At 39.7% G+C, this 14,088-nt stretch overlaps 1 protein-coding gene across 1 annotated transcript; it reads left to right on the top strand.

Moving 5' to 3' along the window:
- Window positions 1-1,785: 1,785 nt before the first annotated feature.
- Window positions 1,786-6,921, top strand: LOC142384796 (olfactomedin-like). The gene is made up of 5 exons (XM_075471103.1): window positions 1,786-1,847; window positions 1,971-2,129; window positions 4,182-4,394; window positions 4,579-4,711; window positions 5,913-6,921. The coding sequence occupies exons 1-5, from the start codon at window positions 1,812-1,814 to the stop codon at window positions 6,758-6,760; spliced, it is 1,389 nt and encodes a 462-aa protein (XP_075327218.1). The 5' UTR covers window positions 1,786-1,811; the 3' UTR covers window positions 6,761-6,921.
- Window positions 6,922-14,088: the final 7,167 nt, after the last annotated feature.

The following is a 14,088-nucleotide window of genomic DNA, read 5'->3' as shown; positions in this document are numbered from 1 at the left end:
TTCAAAACAAAAGCACCAATTGTATCGTAATGGCTTTCCCTATGATAAAAGGCAACGGGTATTTTATTTTGTGAAAATAACCGGAAGTGTGTTGCTCACTGCGGCTAGCTTTCGTAGCGCCGAATTCGTGGGAACAAAATTGTAAATAGCCGGTATTTTGTCAGATTTTCAACACGTTGGGGATCTAAACGACTACTTTCTCGCCTGAAAATGTTTCAAATGTTGCTAAAGTTTACAGAGTTTAGAGCTTCAGGCCGGCTGATTTCGGCTCGGGTAGGAGCAAAATGCATTGTGGGTAAACGCTCTGCATACTGTCTGATCGATCATTATGCAGTATGCAGTATGTAAGTATGTAGTATGTAGTATGCGGTTTCGAACACAGCCACAGACTCTTTTTCTGGCAGGCGCCTTTGAGTCCTCCAGACCAGGACGAACAGACTCCGGAGCAGTTTCTTCCCCACAGCAGTCACACTTATGAACAGTTAACTGGCACAAGTTTGCACGACTATGCCATAGTTTTGCACAATCATTACTGTATATTTGGCATAAACATTTCTTATTTATTAATTTTTTTTTTTTTAACCAGAGAGACAACAACTGCCGGCAAATAATTCCTTGTGTGTGCCTAGGTACTTGGCAAATAAAACTGATTCTAATTTATGCATTTACGTGCTGTTTATCTGTTTGCTGTTATTGGGCTTTATGTGGCGGCTGTAGCTGACGAAGAGCAGTCCCCTGCCAATCGGAAGGTCGGTGGTTTGACTCCAGGCTTCTCTGGGCCACGTGTCGAAGTGTCCTTGGGCAGGACCTACCGATGTGTCCAGCACTTTGTAGCATGAATTTACACTTTGAGTGGACAGATTGACTAGAAAATACGTACAAGTACAGACTATGGTTGCTTTTTGGCCAGTGTAAAAGGGCTTTCGCTGTAGTACAGTGGAAGTTGAAAGGAGAATGAACAATCCCGCTTATAATCCATGACTTGAATGCAATTACAGATTGGAGCCTGTCCCAGCTGACACTGGGCGGGGTACTTTGTACAGGTCGTAGGTCAGTCGCAGGGTTTAGACGGAGACAAACATTCACGCTCACTTATATATCTGTAGTATTTGCTGTTATGAAGCAACTTAGTAGATTTTAACGATACACTTTCAGAGTAAAGTTTATGTAGTATTTCTAGGTTTACGTACATACAACTATTAAACATTTAAATTGTATGAGGAAACCTAAGTAAAACTTACTCTTCCCCCATAATTCATGTATTACGTTAATAAAATGTTTAATTTTACTTAAGATCTAGTTCTTACTAAATCTTAAAAATACAAGGTCGAAATTATGACAGTTACTCTAATAGAGTTTACTTCACCAAAAAGTCACTTTTGTTCAGTGTACTAATAAGCTGATATTATTCAATGTGAATATTATTTGTACTTTGTACAAACTGTAGAAAAGTAACATGGTGTCACGTTCTTCTTCAACAGAAAACCTGTCGTTGCATTACACGTTTTATGCAGGAAATTTTTCGAATGGGAAATGAGAACCAGAAATATCAATGATTTAAAAAAGAAAGGGGGAAACGGGAAACGTCTGGCTTGACCACAAGTGTTCAGAAACATGCTGTATGATATTTTTCATTTATAGAATTCATGCAAGTGGTTTTAAAGGTCAGTTCTGATTCATCAGAGACAGGAAGCAAGTCAGATCGTTGTGTGTGGTTTTTTTTTTTTTTTTTTTGTGACTGGGTGTATTAGAGAAATCAGAAGTGTAGCTTTGTGTCTTTGTGAGTCTTCACTTCTTCTCCAGCTCCAAACATGCTGCTGCTTCTCGTGTTGCTGCTGTCGTCTACAGTGAGTAACACTTCAGCCAATCTGCCTGCAGAAAACAGAAAAGAGTTTTGTTTTGTGCTTAGTCTTTGCAGTGGATGTAACCTGATGTATGAAAATTCGTTGTTTCTGTGTGTGTGACTGCAGGATGACGGCCAGGCTCAGCGGGTGCCGGGTCTGAAGAAGTCCGGCGTGTGCGTGTGTGAATTAAACTCCACAATGTGGTCGTTCCCGGATGCAAAGTTTGAGGATGTGCTGCAGCAGGTTGAGACCTGTGAAGGATCCTTAAACAAACTGCTGGAGCAGGTAGGAACACACGCAGATTAGAGGTTATTTTCTGTTATTTAGGTAAAACCACACTATACAGGTCACCTAAAATCATGTAAGCGTGAATAATGATGTCATTACTCTGGCAGTGATTAGACTCAGGGGAAAAATAAGTTGAAACTGTCGTCTTTTTTTCACATATTTGCAAATATTTACAAATCCCAGAACGGTTTAGGGCTAAAATACATCTGTGATATGTTCAGAGAATATAAAGCCAGCAGAGCTCTTAGATCCAAGGACTCAGGTCAGCTGGTCCAGTCCAGAGTCCAGACTAAACATGGAGAAGCAGCATTTAGCTGTTATGCTGCCAACAAGTGGAACAAACTGCCACTGGAGATAAAACTTTCACCAAATGTAGGCATTTTTAAATCCAGGTTAAAAACATTTCTTTTCTCATGTGTCTATGCAGGAAATCTGGACGATATCTTTTAATTTATCTGCACTGTTGCTTGTTTTTAAATTCATTTAAATTATTTTATTTGTTTCTCTTTATATTCTTTTATGTATTTTAATGCTTCTTACACTGATTTCCTGAAACCTAACCAGATTTCCTGGTTGAATCAGTGACTCATGAGGCACCGAAACAGCCTAAAAACATGACATTTCCTGCACTTACTTCTCCTTAAAAGATGTCCTTGCACCAAACATGACCACTTCTACAGGCAGTGACAGCTCTTTATGTGAGGTGTCAGTCCAGATTATTAAAAAAAGATCAATCTCTGTCTGTTAAGGTTCTGTTTTATATCGCAGCAGGTCACATTTAGTCACTTCTTTGGTTGTAAATAGCTGCATATCCTTTTAACTTTTGTGGTTTTTGAGGAATAGTTTAATTGCAGTGATGAAGGTGACCTTAAAATGTAAATTTTCTCTATTTTCTTTTTTTAATTTGGCACTTTATCATCTATCAGAAACACTATACTTATATTTTCTACAAGCGTACTGTTGTGTTCATGACTCAGCTAATTATTGCTTTGATTTTTTTTATTAATCTCCTGATAATTTCTGCTGATTTTTTTTAACTTATTTAAAAAAAAAAATTTATAACACCCATATTAGGGGGAATTAAGTTCCATGAAAGTTAATTTCAAAGTTTGTCTTATCTAGCCAACATTCCAGAATGCAAAAAAAAGCAGCACATTGTCACATTTGAAAAGATTAAATCATGAATATTTGGCATCTTTGCCTGTAAAATTACAACAAAAAATGGTAAAAAATTGATTGATCTGAGTCATGATTTCAGCTGTTTGTTAAAACTATGGCTAGTCTATTTGTCAGTTGGTCTTTTTCCATGAGCAAGAATCTTGCTTATCTACCAAAGGAGGAGGTAAGTCAAAGGTATGATAGTATGGATGCATGTAAAGAAAACTCTCCAATATAACTACCTGAAGTGTATAATAACATATAGTAGCCCCAGTTTAGTCCAGTCATGTTCAGTGTGTCCCTCTGAGGTGATTGATTAATATTTGGACACAATCATCCTCACATATACTGATACTGTTAGAATAGCTTGGTTCTTTCTTAAGTGCGGTTTTTACGGAGCTATTGTAGGGTCATAATATTTGTATTTTCATATATATTTATAATATGAATAAAGGAGGAAAATAATCAGAAACTGAACTGAAAATAAAGTATCTGAATCTGAAACTGAAAACAAAAATGTTAAAATTTGAAAAAAAGTGTGAAAGTGAAAATTTGAAATTGAATGAAACGTAAATTAAAACTGAAATAACCTATGTTGCACTTATTTTTTATTTTGAATACAATCTTTTGATTTTCAGATTTCAAGCTTAAAACATTTTTTATTTAACTTCAAATTTTTATTTCAAATTACCAAAACATTATGACCCTGAAATTGCTCCATAATCTTTTTTAATGGGCAGTTTGTGATTGTGGGAAGCTCCTAAAACAAGAGAAAAACGAGTGGAAGGAAAATATTTCTGAATATCCATCCATATCGCCAGTTCTTTTTATTTTAACTTATAATCTTGAGGAGACACAAGTTTTGGATCTTTTGCGTATGCTTCCCTGCAGGTGATGATCTCCAGCCAGCGACTCCCTCAGATCCAGGTTGAGTTTACGAATTTGGAGGCCCGAGTGGATCAGTACCAGTACCTGCACAACCAGGGCCTGTACACGGCGCTGTCCCTGCGTTCGATGGTCCTCGAGCTCGGCGAGCTGGAAGCAGACATCGGGATCGTCCACAAACAGCTAAACAACGTCCACACACAGAAACTCTCCAAAGAGGTTCAGCTCACATTAGCACATGTTAACATCATAAAGCATCAACTTCTATAATATTAATACGAACGCCACGTTATGTCAGGTCATGAGATTAAAACTGATATAGGAAATAAAGTAAAAAGTCTGGCTGAAATGTGATAATATGACTAAACTAAACTGGGATCATCTCATATGATTTGTGTGTTAGGTGGATAAACTGTATAAAGATGTGAAAAAGATGCAAACATCTGACATAGTCAACATGAAGACGGTCAAAGAGAAGCTGCGTTACCTGAAGAACAATGTCGAGTCCTGCAAGTCAATCCCCAAAGACTTCAGAGGTAAATATGTGGGAGAAACTGTTTGCATTGACACTGAAGAACAAAGACACGCAACCAAATAATTCAAGGCTGTTGCCTCTTAAAATGGCATATCACTATACCTCAGACAGTTACTTTGCATAACTGTCAGAATCTTTTTCATTCAGAAGTTAAAATGAACAGAAATGTCATTTTTCCACTAGTTTTTCCTCAATGTTTTCCACTGTTTCTACTTTGATTGGTACAGTTTTGATGTGATTTAATGTGATTTAATGACACCTAAGTTGAGACTTTGCAAGATGCTCCATAACTTTGAATATTTAAGTGACGGAAACTTTGATAGAAACTTTTACTGATATTAGCGTTTTAAATGTTGTAGCGAAGCCAAACCCCAAAACTGAAGCACATTTAGGTTTTTAGCTCAAACACAAAGAAGAAGAGCCCGATAAGAGCAAAAACTAACCTGAGAATGCACACTGAACCAACATCACATTCAGCTTTTTCACAAGGCATTTGTGTATTATTAAACCGTATTTGGTTTATACTAAAAAACAGGTGCTAAATGAGCAGTAAAATACAATTATTTGTAGCTGACAACAAAGATATCATCATTATGACCTCCAGTGCCAATAATTTTGATTCCATTTCTTCTGAATGCCAAGTTATTGGATGTCAGTGTTTGAGACACGTACAGATTCGACTGCAGTGACGGTAATTTAGCCATAAGCTAAGTTAGCCTAAACTCGCTAATGCTAGCCTTTAAGCTTTAGGATTCTGTGCGGGCGTCGCACATTTGATTGATTTTTCAGCAATTGAATCATGCACAGAAATAACTTTTAAATCCATTTACATAGTTTTTTTTACATCGTCTGTTGTGTATGCGATTTTGAGGCTTACTGAGCTTATTATCAGTCTACAACGTTAGCATGCACCGACGTATGACTGGTTAGCATTTTCAGTTTGATAGCTGAGATTTCTGCACATTCTGATATGCAACAGTGCCTTAAAAAGGTGATTATAAGCAGGTAAGGGACATTTATATTACAGACTCCTAAGGTTTAATGTTTAAGGACATGAACAATGTGACAACATGTTGTTGAATTCTGTGGAAAGATGTGGATGTTTGTCTTTGACCTCCTCAAACAGGTTCTCTATGCTAAAACAAACAAAGACTCATCCACAATCATTGAATTTTTGTGTGCAATTTCGTCTCTGTTTAAAGGTCAGACCAGGTACTGCCACAAGGGCCTGATGACCAACATCAGTGACCCTGTAACGACTAAAGTCAGTCCCCACAGTAAGAGCTACCCCTTTGGTTCGTGGGGCAAACAGTCACAGATGGACAGCGTGGAGCAGAAGAACAGCTACTGGGTTCAGCCTCTGCTCAGCGGCAACATCCACGGAAACACTCTGCGTGTTTACCAAACCTACGAAGACTTCATGGCCTCAACCAACCACAAAGAATATACTTTCGCGTCATCCTACAGTGAATCTAAAACCCTCGAGGGTCCCAGTGCCGTCCTGTACGGTGAAGCTCTGTACTACCACTGCTACCGCTCTGCAGACGTCTGCCGCTACGACCTGAAGACCAACACCGTCCAACGGGCGACGCTTCCAGGCAGCGGCGTGGGTTTCAACAACAAGTTCCCATACTGTTACTATGACTGCAGCTCTCACAGCGATGTGGACTTGGAGGCGGACGAGACGGGGCTGTGGGCCATCTACGCCACCCTCGGTAACCACGGTAATCTTGTGGTGAGCAGGCTCATTTGGGACGACGAGGCTCAGACTCTGAATGTGACCCAGACGTGGGAGACGAGGCTGTTCAAGAAGGCGGTGAGCAACGCTTTCATGGTGTGTGGCGTGATGTACGCCACTCGTTACGTGGACGAATACCGCGAGGAAGTGTACTACGCCTTCGACACGGCGACGGGGAAAGAGGACAACTCGCTCGCTCTTCCGCTGCAGAAGGTCTCTAAAAGGGTGGCCAGTCTGAGCTACAACCCCACCGACAGGCAGATCTACATGTACAACGATGCGTATCTTCTGGCCTATCAGGCGTTCTTCTGATTTGATGGTTTCATGAATTCATTTTCATTGCCAGCTAACAAAAATAATGCAAATTGTTTATTTCAGCAGTTGGCTCATGCAAATGTTTATGGTCTATCATAAATATATTAAAATATTTTAGTAAGCCCGAACACAATAAAGATTCAAACGTTTAACTGTAATAAAGACGACAAAGACAACAAAAACGTGAGTTTTTTGTCTTATTAAAGAATATAATGAATGCTATTGTTGGCTGCTAACTCCAGACATATGTTTAGTATGTGCTGTGTGTATATTATCAATGATATATGAATATATAACTGAAAACTAGCATAAATGATGTGCTTCTGTATCAACATGCTAATTAGCCATGTGCTAATGATCTTATGTTGATCGCTTAAATCAATGTTTTTCAAAGTGGGGGCCGCCAGGGCGGAACATAAGACAAAAATGCAAAAAAAATAAATTCAATCTAATTTTTTTAAACATCATTATAAAAAAAATCACATTTTTTTTAATCAGTATTGGAAAATACAATTTATAATAATATGTCATATCAAAATGTTATTTGCCATGCTTGTCTTTCAGATTGGCTGCCAGTCAAAACATCGTAGACCTGGCGGTTTGCGCCTGTTCTCAAGCTGCTCTGCTCCTCAAGCTAACGTGTAGGTAGCTTAGCCAAAATGGACGGGTTTTTGACTACGAAGAGACCGAAGGAACAGACCAACAGCCCTGCTGTGGAGGACACTGCTGCAAAAAAAACCTAAGAACTGGCCGACTAAAATCAGAAAGTATGAGGCAGCATACATTAAGTTTGGCTTTACAGCCATATAGAAAAATGGCGTCCTCTGTCTGGAGACCCTCTCAAATGAGTGTTTAAAACCTTCAAAACTTCAGCGTCACTTGATACAAAAACATCCGGCAGACTTCTTCAGACATAAAGAAGAGCATTTAGTCAGGCCATCTGCTGCATTCACACAGCAAGCTACTGTCCGTGAATAAAAGAAAGAAAATATTTTCTAAAAGTTGATGTTTCTTGACATATTATGTAGCATTGTCTGTGGTTTGCAAAGGGGGTCCCCGGCCAGAAGCTGATACTGTTTGGGGGGCCTTGGCATGGAGAAGTTTGGGAACCCCTGGCTTAAATCATAAGTCTTACACCTTGATCTGAAATCAGGAATCCTTATGATTATTATTTAATTCTAAAGATCTTTTTAGCTATCAATTGAGGAGAATATCCACTAACAAAGTTCAGTAAGAACTATTTGCAAAACTATACAACGTTGCTAAATGTCTGATCATGTTACAGCCCATATGTTCTGATACTTTTCATTTCTGTGTTTAATCTCACTGAGACTGTCAACAAAATTGTCCAATTATTCATGTTGTATTGATTAGTAAGTCTGCACGACTCATAGAGGCACAGCAGACACACAGAAGGAAAACACACAAGCTGGAAATAGCTAAACATATTGTTAATACACTTCAGCCATTTCAACCTGGAGAGACTCACACGGAGAGATAGAGAGACAATTGCAAGGTTTATTGTCAATATATCTTTGGCGCTCGGGCCCCGGCGGAGGACATGCAAGCTGAACCGCTGTGAGCCGAACCTGGTGGCGGAGTCGTACGAAGGAAGGAGATGTCAAGGACTTTGAGACACCGGGTAAAGATGGGGAGGTGTTGGGATGCAGCCTGCTGACGAACAGGTAGAGCCCAGGAAGGAGCGCCTTATCACTGGATCTGGACGGTTGATGAGCGATTGCCAACACCTGTTGAGTCTGCCATGTTGAATTTGCGGCTAGCCTTCATTAACCAGAAATAAGATTGAAATAACAGATGTTAAAAGTCCCAATGAAACAGCTTCAGGGGTGGTGTTTGCTCCATAGAATATGCAAATAACCACTACCAATACAATAAAACCAAGTACAAATATGCTCCTTTTCAGGTCTCTTTAAGGAGCAGTCGTCTGCTAAGTGGAACTTTGGGGACAATGAACCGTTCAGAAACCTCCGCTCCAGCTTATTTAAATATTTTCTGTTGAAACAGTGGTTAAGCAGGCCCACTTGGATCGGTGAGCTCCAGTGGTCTGATCAGGAACCGTCCATCTGTCCACATAAACTCTGCTGAAATGTGAAATACAAGTAATATTAAAGTCAAGGGCACAAAAAATGTCATAAAACAGGGTGGTCCGTGGTGTAGTGGGTGGAGCTGGCGCCCCATTTACAAGAGGTTATATTCAGCTGCAGCCGGCCCCGGTTTGAGTCCTTCATCGGACAGCCCTTTGCTGCATGTCTTTCCCCCTCTCTCTGCCCCCTACTTCCTGTCTCTCTTAACTGTCCTATCCATTAAAGGCATAAAAGCCCAAAATATATATATTTTTTATAAAACTACGTTGCTTTTTTTAATGCCTGGGCAAATACTGATACAGGGCATCATTACATATAAAGATTGACTTTAGGTCAACTTGAATTATGTCAACATTTTTAAAGTCACAAAATGGTGTCAAATCTCATAACCCGACCCCCGGAGAAGCGGCAGATAAAGGATGGATGGATGAGTTTGAAGCACAGGTCGTTCAATGTGAAGCTTAGTTGACACTAAAGTTAGTGAACCTACATTTTTTCCCAACTCTTAATGCTTGATAAAACGCTGCGATAATGACTTTTACCTGCAGAGGCTGCTGTGAGGCTGGTACTTCAGTGAACTGGACACAAGCGTCATCATGCTGCTGGAGGTACAAAAGTGTGTAAATACAAAAGAAAAATCCTAAGAAACTGAAGTAAAAATTTAAATTACAATCAATAAACCTTTTTATTTCTTTATACACTGAAGTTAAAAAGGTGAAACTGGATCCAGCAGAGAACATCCAATCACTGAGCTGCAGCTGGATAAAGAGAACAGAACAATCACATGTGAGGAAATGAAATGTTTACACAAACTCTCCACTACTTGCTTCCCTTGAGTGGCTCCCCTTATGTTTTAGGATTGATTATAAGGTTCTCTTGTTGACTATTAAGGCACTTAATTGGTTTTTCTCCCACCTCTTACAACCATACTTGCCTTCTTGATCACTTCAGCTCTTTACTTGATAAATTAAGTTAATTATCTAAGATGAAGACAGAGGAAACCGGCCTGTACTGTCTCTGCATGTTTGACAGGCTTCAACACTTCAGGCCTTTAAGTCTAGTCTTAAAACACACTTTCATTTCTTAGCTTTTAATTCCACATGAGTGTTGAATTTTATTGTTTTTATTTTGTCTCTGTTTTACTGCTTTTATTCTATATTTGTGAAAAGTTGTCTTTCATTAAATTTTTTAATGAGCAGTTGTTTGTCAGCGTGATTTATAAATACATTCGACTAGAAACTCGCGGAATAATTCACAATTCAGTTTACAGATAATTAAGGTGCATCTGAAATTAAACCAGACTCTCAGGGAAGATAAATAAAGTGAGCGCAGCTTGTTGGGATGTTTATTCAGGTAAAGACTTTATAAAGGATCATGCTGACATTGTCAAGACTCGACAGTACAAAAGGTTTCTTATACCGCCTGAACAAGGGAACAGTTTGTGATGTGGTTTCCATGGTTTCAGACGGTACAGAAGCCAAAACAAGATGTCGTGAGGAGCCTTTCACACAGTGATGGATGCACAGATTGGTACATATTAGAGAAGGTACATAACATAGAATAAAATGTATATGTGTATGTATAAATGTACATAATCAAGAAAGTACTTTGTGTATAGTTAAAACCCAGCCAGCATGAACTTAATACACTACAAATAGCAAGAGTGGTGAACTCTGAAGACGTGTCCAAAACCTCACTTTCTTTCCACTGACTGTCCATCAGGGTGTCTGTCATGCTTGTTTATTCTGTTGTTTACATTTCATGAAGAATTGTGACGTCCGTTTCACTTCGATGACGCAAAAGTCGGATGAAATGCGACATGTTCAGCCTGAGGTCGCTTTGAAAAACATCACACATGGATCTGATTTGAAAAAAAATCAGATTTGTGCTGTTCAGACATAGAAATAAAGTCAGACATGGGTCAGAAATGGGGAAAAAAAGTCAGATTTGGGCCACTTTTACCTGCAGTTTGAAGGTAGCCAAACTCACATTGGGCACGCTTTATGCACACCTTCACAGGTGGAGCCAATGAAGCCAATCAGAACAATTCAGTGCAATTTTAAGGAGCTTTAAAGTGAATATCTGGTCTGAGCTCCTTTATTCTCCAACACAGCCTGAACCCTCTCAGACAGCTTTCTGTCCTTTCTTTAAGGAGTCTTCAGGAATAGTTCTCCAGGCTTCTTGAAGGACATCCCAAAGCTCTTCTTTGGATGTGGGCTGCCTTTTGTTCCGTTCTCTGCCAACATGATCCCACACTGCTTCAGTAATGTTGAGCTCCGGGCTCTGGGGAGGATTCATCCATCCATCAGACCTGCTGCCACTGATTTTCAGCCCACTTCTTGTGTCCTTTGGCACAGCTCAGCCTTTTCTCCCTGTTTCCCTTCCTTAAGAACGGCTTCCTGACAGCCACCCTTCCATGGAGCCCATTTCTGATGAGGCTTGGGCCAACAGCAGAAGGATCAGCTGAAGGTCCAGATGCATCTCTCAGCTCCTGTGTCAGGTCTTTGCTGGATTTTTTCCTCTTTCTTAAGGACATCACTTTCAGATCCAAGAAAAACATCGTCCCTAGGGGGATACTGTTGTTGTCTACAGCTGACCCTATTTGCACGTTAAAAGAAGGGACAAAAAACCCAACTTGAGCTGTAAAATGGTTCCCAAACTCTGCCCTGAACTTTTGTTAGTTGACTTTGACTTGCTGTAGTTTGTTTTTGTTGCACTCTTGGTTTTCCTGCGTAGCGAATGAGCAACAAAGTTTTGCAGATAATCTTTGAATTATTGTCTCTGGTCTCGCTGCTGTGCTCTGAGTTCTCTGTAATTGCTTTTGTGAGGGCAAGGTTATCATGACTGATAAAATCATGGCCAAAGCTAAAACATATGGCACAAAGTGTATTAATTCTAAGGCCTGGTTTTTCTTTTTAAGGTTCTCAACGAATACTAAAGTCTATCAAGACTTCAAAACTAGAATTTTGAAGGACAGGTTCTTTGGTACTGTTGAAATCTGAAGGTTTCATCTTTGGCTGAGAGAAGAAATCTCATCTTGAGATTCATCCCTGTGTTGGATTGACAGATAGTTACTCAGAAGGTCATCTAACAGACGGTTGGTACAGGGTGGAAACTATTCTAGTCGTAAAATAATCATTCGCATCACTTTTAAAAAGACAGTTTCAGTTTAAGCATTTATGAGTATTTCTACTTCTTCTTGGTAAGATTTTTTTGTTTTTGAATAGAATTCGATGCCTGGATTTGTTATTAAATGATCCTGTCAGCGATCGACAGATTAATCAATATTAAAACTGATTTTTGTTATGTAATTATGGGAACGCTATCTGGAGGTGACGTTCAATCCTGTTGACTGGGACAAGATCTGTTGCGGCGTTTTCCCGAAATGTACCTCAATCTCTATACATGAACAGAACTTTAAAACTTTTTTAAAAAGATTTAGAACTTATTACACACCCGTTGGCCTCCAGAGAATGTTTCCTGGCACCTCTAACCTTTGTTAGAAATGTAAAACACATAAAGGGACATTTATTCATTTGTTTTGGTCATGTGACCGTATCCAGACTTTCTGGAAGGGGGTACACTCCGTAATCCAGGAGGTCATTTCTGGCTCCTCAGTCATACCCCAGTTACCAAGCCTTTGTTGATAATTCTTTTATTTCTGGCTAAAAAATGTATTTTTCTGAGGCGGTCGACTCCCCGGGTCCCTACCGTCGACATGTGGTTAACACAGATTTCTGCTCTTATTCCTCTTGAGAAGTTGACTCATGACTTTAACCATAAATCAGACGAGTTTTGGAGGATCTGGGAACCATTGAACTCCTTCTTACAGAAACTTTAACTGATCATCTGTCGCTGGAAGAGGAGGGCCGACTGCTCTTCCACTGAGTATTAAAAAAATTTAAAAAAAAATTTTGAGCCTGTTTTATTTCTATATCGGTTGTAGTTTGTTTGAACTAGACGGCTTGATCGCCTGAAGTTTATGACTTTGATGTAAGATGATTTTTATATAATCTATAATAAGTTATTATTATTATTATTATATTATTATTAAAAGTATAAAGCCAGAACAGCCAGAACACACTGGCTGTTGGGCTGCGTCACTTTTCTATGAACGGTAGGTACTTAAACTGGGTTGAGCGTACAGTTTGTTGTCATATCGGTTTCCCCCAGTAGGGGGTGGTGCCATCACACCCTCAGGTGGAGGAGGACAGATGTTTCCAGTGCTGTGGCCTGGTTTTCAGTTTCTGGCTGGCTGCCTCTCAGACACACCCAAAGCCCTGCTTGCATAATGACAGACCTGCAGATTTAAAGAAGCCGAGCAGCAGCCGGCCGGCTCGGGACCAAACTCGGTGGCGTGCTCTCTGCTGTTTTGGTGGTCGGGCTGATTTCATGTTTCTGTAAAGAGAAAAAAGGCTGGGCTGGATCCTCATGTTCTTTAATGATATGTTGGGATACTCTTACATTTTGGTAACCTTCAAACCTTTGTAGTTTCTCTTTATTTTAAAACCACTCTTTCATCATTCCACCAAAATTATCCCACACATACAGTATAATGTGGGAAACGGGTAAACTGTAGTTTCACCGCAGGGCTGAATTAACTCAGCTAGGGGCCATGAGGGGGGAAAATGTGCCCTTTTGGGAACACTCCTGTGCTGATGTGTGTTATTAAAGCCAGATCTTTAAGATTCGGTTTGAACGCAGAGGCCAGCTGTAACAGCACAGTGTGCTGTACAATCTGTTGCATTCAAGGCAAATTAAGGTCTGAGATTTGGGTCTGAAGTAACTCATTTTTGTTATCGGAGTCACTAAAAATCGCCTAAACTTAATGTAAACAGCTGACCAGACAGGAGCTGACGTGAGTACAATTTACAGAGTTAATACTTTTCTATTTCCACTGAAATAATAAACGGATTTTAACCCTGCTTCAGCTCTTCACATGCACAGCTCCACTCAGCCTTTTAGTCACAACTGTCCATGTTCCAATATGAATTAAATTCGATATATTGTGAAATTCTGCATCATCTGCCTACTTTGTGCTTCATATTTCTGAGAAGGATTCAGAACATGTTCTAATGTCTCTTCCTGTTAGCCAGTTCAGTCCTCTGTGTCCAAATACGACAGTTTCCTGTGTCCTGTTTCTTCTTGTTTCTCATTACTTCCTCTGTCCTTTGAGTTCAGTAAAACCATCATCCTTTTCTTTCTTCTCCTTAACCACGA

Source organism: Odontesthes bonariensis, chromosome 7, assembly GCF_027942865.1.
Source record: "Odontesthes bonariensis isolate fOdoBon6 chromosome 7, fOdoBon6.hap1, whole genome shotgun sequence".
Taxonomy (NCBI): domain Eukaryota; kingdom Metazoa; phylum Chordata; class Actinopteri; order Atheriniformes; family Atherinopsidae; genus Odontesthes; species Odontesthes bonariensis.
Note: the sequence above shows the minus strand (reverse complement) of the source record. Positions and strands in the feature narration are given on the sequence as shown.

Excerpts from the sequence above, each read along its gene's own strand:
- LOC142384796 (XM_075471103.1), top strand. The coding sequence starts at position 1,812 with ATGCTGCTGCTTCTCGTGTTGCTGCTGTCGTCTACA. Across the intron at positions 2,130-4,181 it reads TAAACAAACTGCTGGAGCAG|GTGATGATCTCCAGCCAGCG; the intron begins GTAGGAACACAC and ends GCTTCCCTGCAG. Across the intron at positions 4,712-5,912 it reads AATCCCCAAAGACTTCAGAG|GTCAGACCAGGTACTGCCAC; the intron begins GTAAATATGTGG and ends CTCTGTTTAAAG.